Source organism: Fusarium mangiferae, assembly GCF_900044065.1.
Source record: "Fusarium mangiferae strain MRC7560 genome assembly, contig: FMAN_scaffold013, whole genome shotgun sequence".
Lineage (NCBI taxonomy): Eukaryota > Fungi > Ascomycota > Sordariomycetes > Hypocreales > Nectriaceae > Fusarium > Fusarium mangiferae.
This window is the reverse complement of record NW_024573933.1, coordinates 949,763-972,136: the sequence shown is the minus strand read 5'-3', so window position 1 is coordinate 972,136 and position 22,374 is coordinate 949,763. Positions and strand designations below refer to the sequence as shown.

At 50.4% G+C, this 22,374-nt stretch overlaps 7 protein-coding genes across 7 annotated transcripts; 4 read left to right on the top strand and 3 right to left on the bottom strand.

Moving 5' to 3' along the window:
- Nucleotides 1-3,905: 3,905 nt before the first annotated feature.
- On the bottom strand, nucleotides 3,906-5,720 carry FMAN_00321 (uncharacterized protein; the record flags this gene model as incomplete). The annotated part of the gene is made up of 3 exons (XM_041822159.1): nucleotides 3,906-4,021; nucleotides 4,084-5,460; nucleotides 5,558-5,720. 3 exons carry the CDS (start codon nucleotides 5,718-5,720, stop codon nucleotides 3,906-3,908), a joined length of 1,656 nt encoding a protein of 551 aa, XP_041687866.1.
- A 656-nt stretch (nucleotides 5,721-6,376) lies between these two features.
- Nucleotides 6,377-7,707, top strand: FMAN_00320 (uncharacterized protein; the record flags this gene model as incomplete). The annotated part of the gene is made up of 3 exons (XM_041822158.1): nucleotides 6,377-7,012; nucleotides 7,061-7,257; nucleotides 7,308-7,707. 3 exons carry the CDS (start codon nucleotides 6,377-6,379, stop codon nucleotides 7,705-7,707), a joined length of 1,233 nt encoding a protein of 410 aa, XP_041687865.1.
- A 637-nt stretch (nucleotides 7,708-8,344) lies between these two features.
- Nucleotides 8,345-11,395, top strand: FMAN_00319 (uncharacterized protein; the record flags this gene model as incomplete). Its single annotated transcript, XM_041822154.1, has 2 exons — nucleotides 8,345-8,678; nucleotides 8,733-11,395. The coding sequence occupies 2 exons, from the start codon at nucleotides 8,345-8,347 to the stop codon at nucleotides 11,393-11,395; spliced, it is 2,997 nt and encodes a 998-aa protein (XP_041687864.1).
- A 779-nt stretch (nucleotides 11,396-12,174) lies between these two features.
- Nucleotides 12,175-13,294, top strand: FMAN_00318 (uncharacterized protein; the record flags this gene model as incomplete). Its single annotated transcript, XM_041822153.1, has 3 exons — nucleotides 12,175-12,439; nucleotides 12,490-13,051; nucleotides 13,099-13,294. The coding sequence occupies 3 exons, from the start codon at nucleotides 12,175-12,177 to the stop codon at nucleotides 13,292-13,294; spliced, it is 1,023 nt and encodes a 340-aa protein (XP_041687863.1).
- A 377-nt stretch (nucleotides 13,295-13,671) lies between these two features.
- FMAN_00317 (uncharacterized protein) lies at nucleotides 13,672-17,585 on the bottom strand (the record flags this gene model as incomplete). Its single annotated transcript, XM_041822152.1, has 3 exons — nucleotides 13,672-14,191; nucleotides 14,240-14,560; nucleotides 14,611-17,585. 3 exons carry the CDS (start codon nucleotides 17,583-17,585, stop codon nucleotides 13,672-13,674), a joined length of 3,816 nt encoding a protein of 1,271 aa, XP_041687862.1.
- A 953-nt stretch (nucleotides 17,586-18,538) lies between these two features.
- On the top strand, nucleotides 18,539-20,143 carry FMAN_00316 (uncharacterized protein; the record flags this gene model as incomplete). Its single annotated transcript, XM_041822151.1, has 1 exon — nucleotides 18,539-20,143. The coding sequence occupies one exon, from the start codon at nucleotides 18,539-18,541 to the stop codon at nucleotides 20,141-20,143; it is 1,605 nt and encodes a 534-aa protein (XP_041687861.1).
- Nucleotides 20,144-20,238: 95 nt separating this feature from the next.
- FMAN_00315 (uncharacterized protein) lies at nucleotides 20,239-22,045 on the bottom strand (the record flags this gene model as incomplete). Its single annotated transcript, XM_041822150.1, has 3 exons — nucleotides 20,239-21,306; nucleotides 21,351-21,672; nucleotides 21,717-22,045. 3 exons carry the CDS (start codon nucleotides 22,043-22,045, stop codon nucleotides 20,239-20,241), a joined length of 1,719 nt encoding a protein of 572 aa, XP_041687860.1.
- Between the last annotated feature and the right edge of the window lie 329 nt (nucleotides 22,046-22,374).

Sequence of the window (22,374 nt, the reverse complement as noted above, 5' to 3'; positions counted from 1 at the left end):
GCTGCGGGCATGCTTCCGCAGGTTGTCCTACCAATCAGAGTCTTGAGTGTCATATCAAGCGCCACAAGTCCCAGCAGCTGTCGAGACCTTGTGTTGGGGCTCTTAAGTGATCTATCATAAAATGCTGCCCACTCTGCATACTCCATAGAGGATGGTCTAATCAGACAAAAAGTGGTCTTGCGCAGTAGAGTCCTTCTCCGCGCACTCGTCGGCGTCCCTCTGGGCTAGTGCCCTTGATGTACAGTTGGATCGCTGGGTTGGTAATGCCATATGCGAACACTAGGAGGCCCAATTGGGTGCATGAGGTTCCCTTGTGTAGAGCTCTTTGCGGGCACTGGGCCCAGGAATTGCCGAATTGACTTGGGGACTATCACTATCACCAACTTATCAACCTGTCAACTTGCCTTGGCCGCATCCCTTGACTCCCGTATCGAGTAGACGATGTTACATCTGCAGCCCATTTGGTGTTTGTCTCCCTCTGTTTACGGCAATCATACGCTATTGTCCTTACTCTCCCTGGTTGGCAATCTATCTATCAGGCTAGTTATCAGACGATTGTAGCAGTATACCACGCACACTACTGTACCTCGATCCATAAGGAGAATAACGCTTCGTGTCTTGGCTGACTGACTCCTGTAGCCATGTCAAGATTGCCTGCTGTGGCTATTATTGTGTGGCTTTTGGAGGCTGCAACAAGGTAATTCAACTGGCAGTGGATTAATAACGCCAACATATTTTGTCAGTACTGAGAAATGATTGACGGGCCCGTACTCTTGCCGACGGCAAATTGGTAAAGTCCACATCTGGTTCTCACTGTGACGAGCCCGTGGGCGAGCGAACCCACTCTCAACTCATCCAATACAATGCTTGGGGGAGACCGGCAGCGTTGGTTGGAGTGAGGGACTCGGCCGGCCGGGGTCTACGGCTTCTGGGCCACTGGGCCACGGGTCCCGAAGCTGTCAGTCTCCGCTGACATAGTTACGTTAGCTTCTGTAAACTAGGTATTGGTATTCTGCCCTACATTGATCTATGTGAAGAATGTCATCCAAACTCGGTGGTATATGTTAGTGCTCTCTATTTGGATAGCTCTCAGTCCCTTGACTATTCGTGGTCCACTTCCCTCGGTTCTCTGCCCAGCCTATATATCATACCAGGTGAGCCCAGGCCCCATGAGATCGCCGATGCACTCGACTTTTCACGATGCGAGACCGAAATGCCATAGGGCACTGCACGTTTTTTCTTTTTTGTTTCCTTGGGGTGCTCTGTGCTTCCCCCCCAGATCGAAGTTACACCGCAGCCGCTGTTACACCCGCCGTGAATCTCCCGCCAGCTAGGTTTGTGATCTGACGGACGGCAGGCGGGAGAAGATCACCATACTGGGGATAGTCAGGGGTCTGGAAAGCCAGATTTCAGGGCCTGCTCCCTGTAGCAGTTCCTGTTCCTGTTCCATTTGGAGATTCTGTGGTCTCCCGAAACCTTGGCCCTGCGTCATCTGCAGAATCTGCGGCTGCATCTGCGTCTGTATCTGCAACATGAGAGGCACATCCGGGTATAATTAGTTGGCCCTGATACTGATACTGAGACAGAGACCGAGATTGAGACTCTTACACAGCATAAAGCAAGCAAGGTACGGAGGTTTTCCCCCGCCACAAACCAATTTGCGTTACTCCGTATTCTGATTTTATTCCCTGACTCTCTCCCTCAGAATACTACCATTTGCCAACAGGTGTCATTGACTCTCTGTCGCTACCGTTTCTCGCCTCTTGACGAGACGGTCATGCTTACGGTGACATTCGCATATCAATAGCACCGGAATGCAGGCTCAAAACGACCGTTTTGACCGTTGGTAGCGCGTGGCATTGCTTAACAAACCTACGTCGGACCGGCAGCTAGTGGACGGTAACGCAGCCTCAAAATAACATGGACCTTTTTTTTTCTCACGGTGAATGGCACAACAATTGCATTGCCCTTGACTGTTGTTTTGGCGGCAAAGCTATTATCCACTGGCCAGAACTCGTGGATTCGCGGGAAGCCAGTAATAGAGTTTCGCCCAGAACCGGAGCCGTGGTTACGCTTGGCTGTATTAGTTCACTATCCACGACTTCCATTCCCTAAATGGAGTTTAGCTACCCGCAAGCCTAGTAAATGTGTAAATCGCTCTCGCTAAATGGATTGACAGTTTCCGCGGAGCCCCTCGATTTCACGATGTTGACATTTGCGATTTTGACTTATGCAGCTCATGACTCTTGGCCATGGCCTTTCAAACACTAATCCTCGATATTTCATGTTCTAGAATGCGCCTCCTTCATTTCACGCGATCGATCGATCAGTAGGAGATTTATTCTACCAATGAGGCTATAGAATATGTAGGGTAACCTAGGGCTTAGAATGGTTTCAAGACTTACTTACTACCTTACACTTCGTAGGGCGTATGTTAAAACAGATAAATCTCTTCTAGGCTAAATCGTCCCATACGTTTGGGCTTGTGTCAGTAGCTTACCAGACTTTTGTCATCAGTGACCTCGTTGGTGACATAATATTGTTTAACTTACTCAGTATGTGCTATGTCAGTCTCCGCGCCACGACACCTGACACGGCTCGAGATAAGACAAGACGAGACGAGGCCAGACCATCCAGATCCAGACTCGACTCGAGACCATTGAGAGACCATGGGATTCTGCAGTTGAAGAGCGAAATAAGCATATCTGACGTCTTTCGGACAATAAACAAACATGGGGAAGTTTGTAAATTGGATGGGAATACCATCAAACGTGGCTGTCAAAAGAGTGGCAGATTCTATCTATAGCAAAAGCCGTTATGAAGCCACTTTGTTTTGTTTCAACATGGCAATCTAAACAATCACAGCCCTGTATGAAGATCCACGAAACTCAATCTATGCATATTGGACCCTACTTTTTCTTTACTTTCTTAGTCAACAACAGCCTCTGCTTCAGCTTTCGATCTCAGTATATTCTCTCGATCTTCGGCGGGTGCGGCATACTACCTGACTTTACGACAAGCTGTCACTCTCCAGCCATAAAGAGGATACGCGGTCAGCCGGTCGCTTCCCACGCCCGCAGAGTGGACATTGCGATAGTCTTACGTTTAGAATGTCACTGCAAGGCTGGAGTACCCGTCTGTCGTGGTTCGGTTCCGAATTCCCTAGATAGGCCCACGCGCGCTTACGCGTAGAAGGGAAGCGAACCAACAACAGTGACACCTTGTTCGGTCAGCTACATCGTCAAAGCGCGGACAGAGAAAGAGACAGGGACGATATCTGAACACGCCCTCGATGAGTTAAGTGAAGTGACTTAATTAGGGTGACAGTGCATTAGTTTCGTCCCGTCTTACGATCGTCGATCTTATCCCCAACCTCGACAGCGCTTCACATCTAGGTTAGTTAGTGCTGTTGCTATCGAGAAAGAGATATCCCAAAGTTCTTGGTAAGAAACATCCCAAAGTGCAAAAGTCGTACGATTTCCCGATCGACAATGCTCTCCTTGCAGAGCTGCTGCTGTCCGGATGAACGTGAAGCGAGACATGTTGGTAAGCTGCCCCCGAAGGATAGCTCGGCACGGTTGGTAGGTGACATCGTGGGTCTCAAGTCAGACGTTTCCCGTCAAGCGATATTGAATCCAGCATTCGCCTGTGAATCCATTCCAACTTATCGTATTCCCCAGGTGGCGATGGCACTTTGACGGGCATCCATTCGGCCTAGACGTACCGGGGCCTCGATACTACCATGCGATGTAAGGAAAAGTCTCGAACATTCAACACCACACGTGAAATGCAACCATAGTGGTGATATTGGAAGTGAGGGGAATAGCAGAGAGTTGGGTCGAAACAAACAAGCGAATAACTCTATTGAATGCTTCTCCGTTTACGGTTACATCCGAGATTCTAAGTTAATCCATCACTGCTTGCTCGGCGTCAGCCTCCATGTCCTGGAGGACTTCCTCCATCTCAGCTTCTGTGGCCTCCAAACCCTCAGAGCTCATGAGCTTGTTGTCCTTGTCCTCAGCTGTGCAGGGGTGGGTTGGTTAGCGTGTCGATCACCTCTAGGGTAGGGAGACGGGAACTCACTTCGAGCTTCAACGAGCAGATTCTCCTGGACCTCACAGTCGGTCAAAACAGACCCGTCTCCGATGACTGCTCTCTTTCCAATAATACAACGTGTCAGCTTGCATGCCTTTCCAACAACAACTCCTTCCATAAGTAGACACTGAGAGAGCTTGGCACCCTCGTTGATCTGCGAACCGGCGCCGATCACAGTCTCTTTGATAGAGGTCTTCTCCTCCACAGTGACATTTTCCGCAATGAGGCTGTCCTTTTGTGTGATTGTCGTGCGTGCTTTAACGCCTTCAGGGTAAGCGATCTTCTTTGCATGTGCATATGGTGATAGTGACTCTCCGCCTGTCTCCTCGAGTGATGGAAGCTTGGCCAGCTGAAGTGAAATAGCGAGCAACAGCTGTGCCGTGTCAACACGGCGAATCAAAGGAGCTGAGCTCCCGCCCGGGTGGACATAGGCAACGATCGGCGGGACCTGGAACGATTTTGACTTCTCGGCAGCTGATGGTTCGTCATCAACTGCAATACTCGGCACTGATGTCTCGGCAGTCGCGTCTGGGTATGGGTTCAAATCACTTTGGATGTTATCGGGGGTGGAAACCCGGGAAGGCGAGCTGGGTCGTTCATCGTCCTTGGTCTCCTCAACCCGACCTTGGGCACAGGCACTCTCCAGCTTCAACTTCTCGGCAAGACCAGATTGCCAGCCAGCCTTCGCCCACCATCCGACAACATCCTCACCAATACTCTCCATTCGCTCGTTACCCTTGACAAAATCGAGAACCCATCGAGGGAAGATGTAGATGTGGGCATCTCGGTGTGTCGTGAACATTCGTACACGAGAATGAGCACGCAACAAGCCGTGTCGAATGGGAAGTGAGCCCTTGTCTTCTGTCAAATCTCTCAAGGAGTCGGTTGGCATGGAGTACACCAGCTTTGACAAGTTTGAGAAGAGAGATCCCTTTGATGGTGTAACAGGAGATGAAGGCAATGGGGTTGTCGCAATGAAGTCTGTCTCCTCCTTCTTGACAGGTGCAACTGCCTTTGTGTCGTACCAAACGCCAAGTGCGCCGCTGTGAACTGATCGATGGCCATTGGAAAGCCTGGCAGTTCCAAGCATGTCTGTCAGACTAGCTGACTTGACCATCCATGATTGTAGAAGCTTGTCTCCTGCAAGTTCGCAGACCAAGTCACAAGGGAGTACTACAAAATCACCAGTGATAATCTTCCTAATCTCTGGCAGCCGTAGGATCTCAGCAGTGCCTGTGTTCTGATCAAGGTCTACTGGTGAGAGAATGTCGGGTCGCGGCAAAGGCAGCGCAGTTAGATGAAGGTTAGTGTTCAGAGCAGTTGAGATAGCCTCGGATGCTGTAGGAGGACAGACAAGATTTATGTCTAGTAGTTGTCAGTATGTATCCTTTCATAATGGAGAGTGAGGAGATATCGACGGATATACCCAATGAGTCACCCTATAGCTCCAAGTTTGACTGACCTGTGATGCCCATTCGATAGCAGAAATCAAGCGCGTACCAGACCATAGGTCGGTTTGCAATGGGGAGAAGGGCCTTGGGGCTCTCATCGGGGTTAGAGGTGAATGTCGGGAATGACGAGCCAGGCCCGCAAAGAATAAGGGCTTGAAGCCCAGTTGACGGCATCGATACAGCGTGGGGCATAACACCGCGGGGTTCCTTGTTGATTTACTGATACAGAGATGAAAGATCCGAGATAGAATCAACTTTCGGTAGAAGTCCGCTGTGGCCTCAGAGTGTGGGTTGGTTTGTTAATGCCAACGCGAGGGCCGTGGTTGCTGTATGAAGCCAAGTATGAAGTGAAGAGTCACTCAAATCCATTGCCAAGACATCAAAAATGTACGTTCGTGGGGTGCTGTCCCGCCTGTGGCTGCAGCTGCAGCTGTGGCGGTCGCAAGGCACAGCCACATATCTTATCCCACACGGATTCACGTGGACGGACTGGACCCGACCTCGGCACGGATTATTGGATAGTCCCCCGCAATTGAGCCCCTGAAACGCTGCGCTGAGCTCTTTGTCGGCCCTCGGGATGCTGACCCCGTTGTTGCTGGGGGTAGATGGCCTCAGCTCCACTGGCTTGTTGACGCCGATTACACCAACCACCGCGTATCGACAAGAATCGGATCTGGCCCCAGACTTCGCTACTTTAACGGTTGCGCCAATATCACGCAATTGCTCAAGAGTCACAACTCACGACACTCGAATTGCACGAAAAGGCCCTTTGCGCCTACAGCCATTGGCGTCATCACCTCCACCTAGCAATGCGACAGTGCGCCGCGTAAATGTCGCCCGATCACGGATCGTCGCGGTCGCGACGGGGAGTTTGGAGCCACTGGGTCCCTCTCGCAGTTACACTTACAGTTGCTACTGTGGGCGTGGCTGCTTGGGTCTGGAGCCAGCGAAAAGACGGAGACGACGAAGACGACCACTACGGCCTAGACTACGGCAATCAAGCTCGCCCGGGTGATAATCAACCCCACGGTTCCCGAGATATCAATTCGCGCGATATTCAGGGCCCCGAGAAACCACCACGACCTGATGGCCAGAGCCATGGAATTGTGCCCGCGGACGAAGATGCGGCCGGCGGAGGCTGGGGCTCGCGCATGTCTGGTGCTCTACGGCGAACACCGAGCCCGCAGCAGTTCTTTGACTCGACAGGTAAGACTGTGGCGGCTGGTGTCGCAGCTGCGAGTGCAGCTATGGGCAAGGCTCTGGCTAGCATTCGCGAGGAGGACAAGAGCCCCTTTGACGATACCAACCCCTGGCAAGAGGAAGCAGATGCTAAGAAAGAACGAGCGCCCGCCGATACGTCGTCAGCACTCGTCGGCGGCAATAGGCGACGCAAGACGGTTGCGATTGTGGTGTCTGCCGAGACAGGCGCCGTGCCTGAAGAGGAGGATTCGTTCCACGAGCACGCTGTAAGTTGATCAGACTGTTCTCCGAGGCCGCGCACTAACACGCTCCAGTCTATCCTCTCCCACATCCCTCGAAACATCGATCACTCCAAGGTTAAGCTATTTGTTCTGATTTACGCTCCTGGTTTGAAGGAACCTGCTATGGATACTGCTACTAGTAACCTTCCGCCAACTTCGCTGAGCTCTTCATTTTCTAACATTGGACACGATCAAGTTCAAACCCCAGCTGAAGAGTCAAAGAACCAGCTGTATGCTTTAATTTACGCTGTCGAATCGTACTGTTACTGACAACTCGTAGTGAATCCGCAAGCCCTTCTTTTAACTCCATCTACTCACAGGCTCTAAGTTTGGTCGAAAAGGAGACAATGGTTCTCCCTTTCACTACACCCAACGGCCACGTTCATATCCTGCGACACCTCCAGCCAGAAGTCATCTACCTCCAGAAGGCTCTCTCTGGTCAGGACGGCAGCATCATCACCACCCTCCAGACCTGGCTTCGACATGACGTCATTCTGGTTGTTGGAGCTGATGGTGGCTCTGGTGGATTGGCAGATAGCGAATCTGAAGCTGAGAGGGCTGGAAAGAGCCAAGAATGGTGGCAGCGTCCTGAAAGAGTTGGACGAGGACGTGGAGTTGTGGTTGTCGATAGTATGAGGCTGAATGATGATTGGGCGCGTCGAGTTCAGGGCCAGGAGTGAGACTAACGCGTCTTGCGCAATCTGGCACGAGATACCATGAGCTTTGAACTTTAGTATATGCTATTAAGGGTTATTTACAGACACGAGCACGCGTGTATTTATTCAATTATTTCATCTACCTTATTTAGAAGATATTGAATTTTGTGTGTAAACCTTTTATGCCTCTTACTTTTGCGACGATGCGCTTGTTCACGTCTCATCACGTGACGTGATCTTCCGTAATCGAGCCGACTTCATCCAAGGGAATGCACCCGTGATACGGGCGACAAGGCGTGAACCATCATCCAATTAATATCCGACCCCAGAGACCACGCAACAAAACCTACAAAGAAATCGACGGCTCTGTCCTATTTGAAAAACCTCTCATGGACCATTTTCTTTGTTCTCGATTTGCGGTTCTTTGAGATACTCGCGCCCCTAACGTGAGACTACCGCGGCCAACTCCGCATCATCCATCAAGTCAACGTGCGACCAGCCTATTCTCATCAAACCAACCTCGAATCCCGCATCGTGCCGTTTCGCTTCTACCATTCATGTTTGCGACCTAAGCAAGTATTCCACCAAAGTCGAGCGGACCACATCGGCCGAGATATCGTCATAACCGCTAGCCCCCACGGCGCAGCGCGACCACAACACGATGGCGCCAGTTGGACCTATAGTCCATCAAAATGTCGCCAACAAAGTGAAGCGCCCAGTACCTCCTGGCATCCAGACGAATGGCGCTATAACATCCTCAAAATCATCACCATCCCCATCAATGTCGGCAAAGAAACCTCCGCCGAGTGCCAAGCAACCGCCGCATTCGGCGAGCGACAGGGCCATTACCGCATCAACCGTCCGACCTGTTAACAGAGCCCGACGAGAAACCGCATTGCAGTTGCAGGGCCGGCACTCTAGGAATAGTGCTGGCCTGCGATCAGCGTCATTAGCGGCAGACCACTCTGGCCACGACGCGGAACCTCGACCCTATAGTATGCGATGTTCTGACTTATCGTGTTGTTGTGTATACACTAACAGTAATGAAGTTGTTACAGACTCCTATATCCTGAACAAATTTGCCGGTCGACCTCCCTCTCTTGTCTGCCATCTACACACAACACATTTCCGATTCGATAATCAAGATGGCGTGTTTCCGTACAAGTCACCGATGAAAATATTCCTCGATCACGTCAGAAGCCGGACGATCCCCCATGATCTTCTCTCCTACTTCACCGATGCCGGTGTGCCATTCTATGATGGATGTCTCATTGTTCAAGTTCACGACCACAAGTCTCTTGCGCAAGCGAAGAACGTTGCCAAACCCACAAAAGGAAAGGGTTCCATGATGCCGTCTTCCATCCATAACTATAACCAATGTCTCACACCATCGCCGAATGTTCCTTTTCCTAAAGAGAATTTGTCAAACGGAGATGGAAGCTCAAAAGGGAATGACGTGGCTGAAAAGGAAAATGCCCCCGTCATGCCAGCGCCTGAGGAGCAAAAAGACAAGGCGACCAAGCCACGGGTCTTTACCATGGTGCTCCATCCGACGCCCGAAAGTTTACAGATGGACCTGTTAATAAAAGCTTCCACCCCGCGAGGACTGGGTGATGGCCTTGGCCAACCCCCGTCCACACCAATGTCACTTATTCCCCCGACACCTACAGCTGGTACCATGCCGCCACCCGCAAAGCGCCAGAAACGTGAAAAGACAGAGCTCGACAGCAGCAATATTCATGCTGCAGAGGGGCAGATCCTGTTGGCAACAAACGCGCCATTGGTGCTTGAGCCTACTAAGAACCTCGAAGAAACAATTATCCTAATGGAGGCAATGAGTCACCCCAAGCATGCAGAGGCTCCACCTCAACCCAAAACACGAAAGCGAACTGTTGCCGAGATGGCTGCGGACGAAGCCGCTGCAGCAGAGACGGAACGCTTCATGCTGGTTGCCGACGAGCGTCTTGCATCAAATGCGAATGGAGCGCAGAACGGTGGCGCAGCCGATGGTGATGCCTCAGGCGGTGCATCAACATTCGAACCTCGATTCGAACGATTCAAGCTTTTGGCTACCATCAGCCAAGAACATTCCGAGAAGAAGGAACAAGAGAAGCTCAAGCAGTTGGAGAATGACAGGAAATTGCAACAAGCGAAACAGCAACAGCAGCAAGATGCGGTAGCGCTGGCTCAGAAACAAAATGCTGAACAAGAAAGACTCCGACGGGAGGCCGCTGCGAGAGAAGCTCAGATGCGACAGGCAGAAGCTCAACGACAAGCTCAAGCTCGCGCCCAAGCGGCGAATCAGAACAGTCAGAACAACCAAAATGCTCAGAGGGTCAACGGGAACCAACCACAGCACGGTCATCCTCAGAACAATGTCGTCACTAACGGAGTCAATAACGCAGCTGTGGGAACGCCTCAAATGGCTAATAATATGCCTCCGCAAGCACAACCCCGCTTCCAGGCTCAGATCACTCAACCACCGGCGTCTTCTCCAGTTGCTGGCCAAGGTACACCTCAGCATATGTCGTCTCCTATGGTTGCCAGCGTCCCAATGCAACAGACCAACTCTGGCATGGCAAACAGCCCCCCTCGGCCGTCTTCTGTCGTGCAAAACGCCGCAGCAATGTCTGTCCCTATGGCTCATAACATGTCTTCCAGGGGCAGCCAACAGAGCCATCCCTCCGGCACACCAAGAATGCCTCATTCAACGCCCAACATGGCACAAGGTACTCCGATCAACAGGCCTGCCATGGTGGCAACTCCTCGCATGAGCCAGGCAAGCCCTCCACCAGCTATGATGGCACAGAACTCGCAGCCAGGTCAGGGCATGATGATGAACGGCCAGGGCATGAACCAAATGAACCCACAATATGCGGCTCAATTGGCACAACAACGTGCTGTACAGCAACAGCAGCAGATGGCCATGCAGAACGGTCTTAACAGTGGCAACATGAGCCATATGAGCCCTCAGCAACAACAGCAGATGATGCAAGCAATGCAAAGGCAACTGATGGCTACGCAACAGGCACAGCAGCAGGGTAACATGATAAGCCCTCAACAGCAGCAGCAGTTGGCGGCTCAATATGCTCAGCAAATGCAGAACATGTCGGGCAACCAGATACGACAGCTCACCCCTCAAATGCAGGCACAGTTCCAACAGATGATGCGCATGAACCAAGTTAATGGCCAGATGGGAAATAGTCCTATGCAGCGTCAAGTCAGCGGACAGATGATGCCCAACGGCATGAACCTGCAAGCTTTCCAGGCGATGCAGCAGCAACGGCAGCAGCAGGCCCAACAACAGGGCAACATGATGAGCCCTCAGCAGCAGCAACAAGTCCAGCAGCAGCAGGCTCAACAACAAATGGGGCAGATGGGACAACAAAATCCAATTCAAGCGCAAATGCAACAACAGGCCAGGCTGATTTTTAGTCGGATGGTGCCAGCAATAGCTCAGAAGTATGGTGGCCAAGAACATATTCCGCCAGACGTGATCGAGAAAATGAAGGCGCAGAGCATGGGGCAAGCTCAGAACCTTGTGCAAGCGTCAATGGCGCAGCGCCGACAGCAACAGCAACAGCAGATGATGCAGCAGCAGCAGCAGCAACAACAGCAGATGCACCAACAGCAGATGCAACAGCAGCAGATGCAACAGATGCAGCAAATGCAGGGGATGAATGGAATGATGGGTGGCCCCCAGGGGATGTGATGTCGCGAACGAGACCTGACAAGATAATAGTGGGCAGAATTAATGTCACGGCAGACACGATCAGAGGATGAACCAGGCGGTTGATCATCAAAGGAGTTCAGGCAGGACCAGCACGTTATTTTTATACGGTTTATGAGTTTGGGCAGATTTATACCCCGAGGAAAGTTTTCAATCCAGGTTCAAGGGTTTCTTATGCGTTTGGCTGTTTGGTTCTGGACAAGGTGATGCAGTGACAGATGTCGCTGTTCTTGGTGTTACGGCTCAGGTTGGAAGAAAGTATTGATTTATTGTAACATCATGAGGGATGGTCTATTATAGCGTTATCTCTTTTACGAAGCCTGAGAATTGACCACGAATAAAAAGAAAATAGTTATGTATTACCCCGGGATTATAATGATATTGCCATGTGGTCTAGCTAGGCGACTCGTTGAGCTCCAGAAACTGTCACGTGCTTGTGGAACTGGGCTCCTACCTTCCATTTGGGCGCAATGACACAACCGCCAAGACGACAGGAGCTTCATATGACGCTAGCAAACCCGCGATAGCTCGAGGCAACGTGACCAATCCATCACATCACACAGCACAGCACAGCACAGCACAGTTTGACTGCTTGTTCTAGGCACGCGCTCGTAATCTGATCTATCGAGTCTCTTCTTTCTTTTAAGCTTACACGGCCCTTTCCGATACTACCACTCCATCCGTAATTTCATCTCCATCCTATCGCTAGCAACCACCTCTTTTTTATCAAACTTCTGCGTTCTTCTATCAAGGTCTTCTCGATGCATCGGCCGGATCTGTTGGCTTTTCTACTGCCTCTGCTGGCAGCTCCAGTTTTCGCCGCGGAAACTCTAGACTGCGGAAAGATTCGCGCAGATGGCCATACTTTTGATCTTTCTAAGCTCGGTGGACCTCATTCGGTCCTGACGACGCGATTCAAGCCCAGTCCTCCCGAACATTACAACACAACTTATACGTTAGATATCTGCAAGCCTTTGAAGAAGAAGGGTGGCAAGAAGGATGAAGAATGTCCAAACGGCACTCGAGGTGCGTACAAGACCTACAAGCGCTAATCGAGTCCTGACTAACAAATCTAGTTTGCGGTATTACACACCTTCTCAAGTCTGGCGAGAAGGAGACAGATGAGATTACGAATGTCATCGCGATCGCAGGAAATCTCGAAAACGTTGGCGGCTCTCGATTCGATGCTACACCTACGCGACTCAAGACAAGCGACTCAACTTCCGATAAGGATAAAGAGGGCGTACGACTAGTCCTCACAGGAGGCAGGGATCCTCTCAAGGGCGATATCAAGAAGACCGATCAAAAGGCCATCATCGAGTTCCTATGCGATCCTAAAAAGGAGGGAACAGAGGGCGAGTGGGTTACTTCAGACCAGTACGAGAAACGAGCGGACGACGATAAGAAGGAAGGGGATGGTGATGATAAGGATGAGGGCGAGTCTATGATTGAGCATCAGCTGAAGCATGACAATGCGTCGCTTATCTGGAATAGCTTTGATGATGAGGAAAAGGTCAGGGTTCTGCGCTTGACATGGTATACTAAGTATGCCTGCGAAAAGTCAGAGGACAACGGCGGTAGCGGCGATGATGACAGCTCAAGCTCCCACTGGGGCTTCTTCACCTGGTTTATCATCATGTGAGTAACACAAACCAGTTTCTATGACGAATTTCTAACAAATTTAGTGCTTTCTTGGGCATCGCCGGCTACCTCATCTTCTCATCCTGGATCAATTTCACGCGCTACGGCGCCCGCGGCTGGGATCTTCTCCCCCACAGCGACACCATCCGCGATATTCCTTACCTACTTAAGGACTGGATCCGCCGTGTACTCAACACCGTGCAGGGAACAGGAAGTCGAGGAGGATACAGCGCGGTCTAGGCGTTTTTTGACAGCAAGTGTGTATCGTTACAGGTCTGGGCTGGGCTGGGCTGTGTGAGGAATTGGGACGGCGCTTACGCTAGTTGTATCTAGCTGGAATTGTATACATAGGTTGAAATTCGCGGGTTTCGGTTTTCGTAGTAGTGTTTAGATCAGGATGCTATCATGCAGTATTACTAATTGGTTCTGACTGACGTTCTATGCCAGTGTTGCTTATTATCATGTAGATATTGAGTGATTACTGAACTAGTATTCTCATTATTCATTATCATCGAACTCTCAAGCCAGCTCTAACACAACTCTTACAAGCTCTCATATCTCTCTGTCCAGTAGTCTTGGTATGTACCACATCTCACATATGACCTCGTGAATCTCAATCATCGTATGGGAAGTATCATCCCCGCACCGCCTCTCCCACGTCCTCCCCGTCCTCGTCCGACACCAGCAAAGCCTCCTCCAGCGCTAATCTCCATCTTCCTAGCCAGGTTATTCAGCTCCTTCAGTAGACAACAAGCCGCCACGATTCTGAAACTCTCCAGCTCGCCCGTTCCGTGGTACACTATCGGCGCAAATTCCTTTCTGATACATGCTACTGCTACACACGCCCAGCATAGCTCTACGACGTCTTCTCTCCATCGCGAAGGAGTTGCGTCTGCGTCGGTGGCTGTGCTGAGAGTTTCTGCGCCGTCGCCTACACCGCGATCGCGGATCTGCTTGACGATCCATGTCATGATGCGGTCAATTTCTTCTTTCAGTTTGATAGATGAATCACCCTGCCGGCGTGTTTGGGCACCGCGTTTGTTGAGGATGAAACCGCAGAAGACTTCGACTTCTGTAAGCGGTGCACGCGGATTTTCTGAAAAGTGCCACATCTTGTCGGTGATAGTCGACTCGTATCTGAGGTTGTTAGCATGTTGAAGCAGTCAGAGGCATATTTTAACTCACAGGCCTCGGATCTTCCACGCCTCGTCGGACCTACGTGTCCAATCGACGTCAAGTTTATACTTGTTCACCTCGCTTTTAACAACGGTTAGTAGTTGATCCCAAACAGATGGCCCAGCTGTGTTGATAATCCGATGGATATCTTCATCCCAAATCTTCTTCTCATCCACGTTTCGATATAGACGACCGAGAATTTTGTCAGACTCATAATATTTTGCTTTGTAACGAGCCATGCCATCGTCGGCGTTGTCATCTTCATCTTCATCATGTAGATGAGCGATCTGACCCTTTTCGTACGTCTTCAGGGGCGGAGCTGTTGCAAGGCTACAAGATAATTTAGGACATCTCTGCAAAGTGTTGGGGGTAAGACTTACAAATCAGGACGGAACGGGGGGTTCTTAGGCAAAGCTTTTACGTCGACTGGAATGCCTGTCTTGGAGAAGTCGACCGCTGTAGAATGCATGCCCGCAAGGGAAATGCAGTAAGGGTGTGTTGTTCCCTCTTCATAATAATCAGCCAAGACGACATGTCTTGTAGCGATCATGCCCAAGATATCAGTTCGCATAAAGTTAACAAAAAAGTCGGCAATGTCTTGGGGCTTCACCGGGCGATCTAGTGGTTTCGGCGTAACTCTTGGGTAGTCTGCCGGTAAGAAATACTTGCCTGGCAATGCTTCTGGGTCCCAGATAATGTTGTAGAGATCACCATCCAAGTCTCCTCCACTTAGCATACTGGGCAAGTCACGTTTGCCTTTCTGGCTGAAGACGATGCAGTTCTGTAAGCTTCGTAGAGGATGTCCCTGTGGAGGTGTGACTTGGTTGACGATCTGGATGTCTCCTGGGTGAAGAGCTGGTGAACGTGTGACAATGATCCGGCCATCTTTCAGCGTGGAGTTGATGCGACGCCCTCTGTAGACGCCGTGCGTTTTGTCGTAGGTGACAAAGACTTCACCAGCATTTAGGAATCCCGTCTCATCCATGACGCCAAAAAGAGTCACCCCTTGATCAACGGGAATGCGGGCTTTGTGCTTCAGCAGTCTCAGTTCTCGCAAGACGACGTGTTCGACCGCTGACTTGAGGAACTTATCCCGGCGGTAGTCAATGCCCATCTTGTACAACTGCTTGACCAGCTTGGGCAGCCCCATATTGACACCGATGGCTTGGTAGTCCAAGAAATAGCTCGTGTTGGTCGCGTCAGCTGTGACATTGCGCAGTATGTCAAGTGCGTTATTCTGCAGTCTGAAGAACCAATCATTAGGTGTCCCCATATCTTCCAAGATCTTGATCATCTGGCGATTGAGAACGAGTCGAAGAGGTTTGGATGAGGCGTCGCAAATGCCGAGCTCTCTAAGATCGTCACTTGGAAACTTCATCATAGACTCTTGTCGAATACAGAAGACTTTCCCCTTGAGTCTAGTGTCGAGAGAAAGCATTCCCTTACAACCGCCCCATCGAATTTGAAGACATGTTGGTGCTGCAGCTCGCATTGAGAGATAAGGCCAAATCTCCTCCAACGCGTCCTGGGAGATCGTTCCAACACCGTCACTGAATACACGGGTTCCATCTTCAGATTTGACATCCGGAATAAACCGATGGCTGATACCAGTTTCAAAAATCGGGATTGCATATGGAGTTTCTGAGAAAGCTTGTCCAATTCGTGCTGCGCATTTTGCCGGAACTCGAATCTCGCTGAAGTCTCCCAGGGCTTGTAGAATAGCTGCAGGAGTCTGGCGCTCAAAGTTTGAATCGGTGAAAGGTGCAGAGAACCAGGCGGAGTGAGAACGAAGAGATGAATGGGAGAAACCTAGGAAATCAAACTTTCGGCCGACAATTGTGATGCCCTCGTCCATGACGTGTCGGAACCGGGCAAAGATTGGTTCGTTGTCAACCTTGGGATGAAAGTTGAGGTCCTGTCCATCTTCTTCGCAGAAGAGGACGCGTAGGAAGTAGTCATTGTTCTCGTGATACTTTCGCAACACCCTGTTCTTGCTGTCGGGCTCGGGGCCAGAGAGAAGAATACGCGTGGGCGTCACCATGGCTTTGAAGATATATATCTGATGATCTGGAATCTTGGCTCCATAGATTCTGTCACGCTTGGGGTTCTCCGCCCTGGCCTCATACTCTTCATCCATGATGCTGGCCATCAATGCGACAACGTTCAACTCATCAGGATCCGTGCCAGGACAAGGGTAGGGAATCTTTTGAAGAAGGGTCTTCATGGCATCTGTGGTGACGGGAGCCGCGACTTTCTTCTCTTTAGCATCCGTAATGACTTGTTCGAGGATATGTAGCAGTTCTATGCCGCTCGCGGGATTGATGTAGTTGTTCCAGACCAAAGCCTGGACTTGGAAGAGAAGAGCGAAGTGAACATTTCCTGATGCCAGAAGGCGCTTAGCCTTCTCTGTAAATTGCTGGCGACCGAGGAAATGGTTGCTCTCGGGTTCCATGTATGACCACAGAACGGATGGGAGATCATGATAGGTGACGGCGAGAATATCTCGGTGCTTGACAGATCGGAGGACCTCGTTCATATCGTTCAAGGAGGTGAAGAAGATGCGATAGACGAGGCAAGATGACGAGTATTCGCGAATCAGCCCCCAGTTGACCAGACCCTGGACTCGTTTCCACGCCTGATTTGGATTGTCGGATTTGTGAGGTGTGTACATCTTTGGCGGTTCAGTCAACACCAAAGTGATGGATGCATCATTGCGACTGGCGATAAGATCCTGGATTGTGTCGTTGTGGAAATCCATACGGTACCCAGCTTCGTCATAAACAGTTAACCACTGCGGCGTGAACTTGCCAATAACGTCTCCGAGCAGGATGAGACTGTTGTGCTCAACGAATGTAATGACCTGTTCGGGACCACGGAATGTGTTACCGCCACAGCTGATACTGCTGATAATGAAGGCTTTAACCGGAGCTTGTCGGTCCTTGGTAGTGGCAGCTGCAGCAGCAGCGGCGGCAGCCTTTTGTTGCTCCTTGGCACGTTCATGCTTGAGATGTGCGATGGAATGCTTGTCGAGTACGCGAGTACTCTTCTCAACAAACACAGCTGTCTTGAGAATATGGAGACGCGGGGTATCCTTTGGCCTGAAGTTGGTCTTGAAAGGATATCGCGGGTTGATGTTCTCCTTCTGTGGTAGGTCGTGACGCTGTTGTTTGCCATGTCTTTCAAGAAATGAGTAGCCATCGCCAGGATTGAGGAATTTGACCCATGCTTGAGGTTTTCTCTTGGGCTTGTCGCAAAAGAAGTCGGTGATGTTCAAAGCTTTCATAAACGGGATGAGTTCTTGCTTGAAGCTCTCTTCTGACAAGTCCTGGGGGACATTGCGGCAAAAGACCTCCATTGCTGCGAGCGAACAAGGCCGTCAGCCTTGAGTGATTCAACAAATTTGTACGCCAGTAGAAACAGAAGAGCAACAACAAAGGTGACTCGGATATATGTGATATGGGATGCGAGCTCTACAAGCCGTTAGCTTTGTTGGCACGTCCGCATGTGGCGGTTGACTCTCACATGCACTTCTTAGCGCATCACCATGGACATTGTAATGTTTCAAGAGGCGGACAACGGAGTTGATTGGCGGCGATATGTACGAGATCGAGTCCTCAGTGTCGCTCGATGTGGATAGATGCAGATTGTGATATCCGATGGGAACAATAGATTGGATGAAGCGGGATGCTTCATGCGGGAGGCCGACTGCTGATATATCCTGGTATAATATACAGTGCCAGACAAATTATTGAGAAAGAAAATCGAGAGTATAAGAGTGAGAAAGAGAAAAAGAAGTCTGAGTAATACAACACAGCACAATGAATGGCTTCGTAAGAAAGAAAAAGAAAGTGAAGAGAGTCAAAGCACTGCTCAGCACTGGCGTAGATAATGTGATAGCGCAGCTGCAGGCAGAGGGCTATGTACAAATGCCTTAAATGACAAGACACAATATGGCGCTGCCAGCCCTTGTCTTCACAGTGTTCGCACAATACAATGACATGATGCTAGGTTAGCTACCTTGCAGCTCACTCTGCTAGGTCGTGATGACTTCTCGGTGTGCTCCGTGTGTGGACCCCGTATTCACGGTGACCTTTCGGTGAGTGGCGGGGKAAACATTTATACCTACAGTGAAGTACACCCCGCTACGTTCCCGATTCCATCTGCCGAGCCGAATCGCAAACTCCCGCTCCACCTCCCGTCATGTAAATCATTCTTCCGGAAGGCCTGAGGGCGCTCTATAACAACTCGACAACCGCTCATTGAGCTTCTCTTCCTCAATTACAGCTCTCAACTTGAAGCACGATCACAATGTCTCCTCCCGGTAACCTCTACGTCACGATGCAGCCCAAGCCTGGGCTGTCTCTAGACCAATTCCACGAGTGGTATAACAACGAGCACGGCCCGACCCGACTTCGTCTTCCTCAGATCTTCTCCAACGGTCTTCGATATAAAGCCACGGATGGTCAAGAACCTACCTACCTCGCTGCTTACGACGTCACGTCCATGCCACACCTTGAGACCGAGACATACCTCACACTGCGTGCGAACCGATCTCCTCGAGAAGCCGAGACCATTGGCCAAGTTGACGTGAAGCGATATTTCTGGGACTTGGTTCATTCCAACGAGTCTGACAAGTTCGTGCCCTTTGAGAAGTTGACCGACGAAGAGGCCGAGGGCCTGCAGACTACTGCGGTCACAATTGAGCTCAAGGACGTTGAGGGTGCTGCAGAGGAATATCAGAAGTGGCTGGTCGAGGAGCATATCCCCATGTTGGCCAAGGTTCCTGGTTGGTTGCGCTCGCGCGCCTTCAAGACTTCGTATCTTGAGGGGCAGGGCAAGACGACTTTCCTTGCGCTGCATGACTATGCTAAGGAGAATGGCCAGGGTGGAGCGGAGCACAAGGCCTCGATGGACACTCCATGGCGCACCAAAGTCTTTGACAACTTTGTTGCTTCAAAGGGTCGAAGGACATATTCTCTCTTCTATGTGTTTGGACCTGCTCCTCGAGAGCTGGAAGCGCTGTCAAAGTTGCCCTCGACAGCTGCTTTCACCTCACCCGATTCCAAGCAATCTACAACACCTGGACCAAACGCTGCTATCAATTCTTTTATCACAACTTCAGATTCTCTGGTCATTCCCTATCGACTGGAGGGTAACCCAGACCCCAAGGCTCCTACAATTGCTTTCACCAATTCGCTGTTGACTTCGCTGCACATGTGGGATCCCCTCGTTGAGATCCTCAAGCGAGAGCGCCCCGAGTTCCGAATTCTCCGATATGATACCCGTGGCCGACATGCCGTGCCTCAGCCTCCTGTAGCTGCTACAGTGGATCGTTTGACTGACGACATTCGAGAAGTGCTTGATGCCCTTCGCATCACCAAGCTTCATACTCTTATTGGTGTTTCATTTGGCGGTGTTACTACCCTGAACTTCGCTATCAAATATCCTGAACGTCTCCAGCAGTTCATTGCTTGCGACTTCAACCCTACATCAAGCGCTGCCAACACACAAGCGTGGAAGGACCGCACAGCTCTGGCTGAGGAGGATAACGGTAAGGGTATCGAGAAGCTCGCTGGACAAACCGTCCAGCGATGGTTCCATCCCTCTACCAACGCTGAGACTGTCAAGTGGATGACAGAAATGGTCGCCGCTAATGACGTTGAGGGCTTCAAGTACAGCAACACAGCACTCTGGGATTACGACCTCAAGCCTAAGATGGGTGGCTGCAAAGTCCGCGGCTTGTTCGTCGTTGGAGAGGAAGATGCCAAGGGTGCCCTTGTCAAGGCTATGGATGCAAGCAAGGGACTACTTGGTGATAATGGTGCGGAGTTGAAGATCGTGCCTCAAACGGGCCATCTTCCTATGGCTGAGAATCCCCAGGCTTTCTGGGAGGCTGTCAAAGAATTCTTGTGATCTTGAATAGGAGATGGGTAATTAGAATACAAAGGCCTCAGCCGGGCTTTGACAAAAAGAAAAATTAGATATGATTACGATGCCTCTTCTTTCTTCTACTCAACGGGTGCTTTCTCATCCAAGCCGTACTGTGTATCCAATTCTTTTCGCAGAGGAACATCCTTCTCAAACAGAGAGAGTACCCAAGCAAGCCCGCCAAACGCTACAGAAATAACATAGACTTTGCTCAACGACAACATGAATACATGTCGAATTTGAGTCTGAACGACCTCGTCAAATTGCAGAACGAAAGCTCGTGTCGCGCTCTGATAAGAATCTCCCGAGCTGAGCATTTCTCGCGCCAGTCCATTATCAATCATATGCGAATACTGCTTCGTGTACGTGTTGAAAATAGATCCAGCGATGGCTACACCCCAGACCGAGCCGAAGGAACGCATGAAAGTCCAATTCCCCGTCGCAGCAGCTTGGTCTTCCTCATCAGTAGCTGCCTGGAAAGCAGGCAATAGGGTATTCAGAAGAAAGCCGGAGCCAATAGCTGGAATGAATTGCAGCAAGATCCAAGCTGCAGGGGGACTATCCTCGTGGAGAAGACCGAGGAGGCCGACCCCGAGAGTCATGAGGAAGAAGCCTGATACGTGAAGCATTTTATACTTGCCCCATTTTGAGAGGACGACCGCAGAGAGTGCAGCGCCTGGGATGGCGATGAGAGCAACGGGGAGCATTTGCACTCCTGACCGTGAAGGTGTCGATAACCTGACAGCTTGGAAGTACAACGGTAAGAAGAAGTAGCACCATTGGATTAACAACATGTTGAGAAACGTGTTGATGTAGATGATGTATGATGTGCGCCCTGGGAATAGGCGAATTGGCGTAACAGGTTCCGAGGGAATTCCCGAAGCTTCATATACGACGAAACCGACAAGACCGAGGAGACCGACTATCAGGGGAGCTAGGATTCGAGCATCGGACCACGGATAAACTGGACCTGCCCATGTAAGGGCGATGAGAATCGAGACACTTGATGCGATGAGAATAGCGTTGCCAATGTAGTCAATGCGACGGAGTTTATCCATAGTCGACTGAGTTCGATCGTATTGGAGGTTGAGGAAGAAGTATGTTACGACAATAGCAACACCTCCGATGGGAAGATTGAGGTAGAACACCTAACGAGTCAGTATATGTCTGCAGATGTCATCGATCTACTTACCCATCTCCAAGTCGTGTTCTCAACAATAACACCACCAAGAAAAGGCCCAACAGCGAAGCCAATAGTCGCTACTAATAGAAGGATAGCGATGTAGTTTCCTCTGTATCGAAGTGGTACCAGATCGGAGATGATCACATCATTGACCATTGTAACTCCACCACTACCGATCCCTTGAATAGCACGCCCAGCGATGAGCATTGCGCCGCCGTTAGCACCACCTGCGATACCACTTCCAAGTGTGTATGTAGCAAAGATGAACATCATGACTTTCTTGCGGCCCCAGAGATTACAGAGTTGGCCGAACAGAGGTTGGACACAAGCTCTGTATCATGTCAGCTACGTGTTGAAATCGGAGGAGGGACTTACGTGGTGAGGAAGAAGACATTGGTAACCCATATGTAACTACTCCCAAGATTGAGACTCTCGACGATGGTTGGAAGAGAAGTTATGACGACTGTTGCTTCGAGAGATGCAAGGAGTGTTGCCAGGACTAAAGTAACCACGATCATCCAGAAGCGATAATCTCTATTGAAAGCCGGCTTTGTCTTTGCAGTCACCGGTACTTGAGCTTCTTCATCTTCTTGGGCTGTTTTCGTCTGGTCTGACGAGTTGACGGAGGGTGGCGATGAGAGTATCTGGTTAGATGCTTCCACCTTGTAAGGTGAGGCAGTATCTTTCATTTCTGCAGAAGCCATGATAATCACTGCGCAACAAGTCTTCTTGACTTGGTGCGTAACATCCTTAGAGGAAGAATGCCAATTTATATGAGAAATCCATGAAGTCACGAAACAGCAGTTGAGGAAAACCGGAGGCTTTATAAAATGAACTACAACTCTCACAGGAAACTAATTTCTGACGAAATGCTCCGTGGTATGAGATTTGTCAACTGAGCTAACTTATATACGGTAGCTTGTGTGATGTCCTATTGCTGGAGATGGGCTTACGTTCGGATGCTTTCAACAGGAGTAAGCCTCCGTCCTATGAGACGCGGCGAATGTTTTACTCCGTCTTACTACCAGTCTAA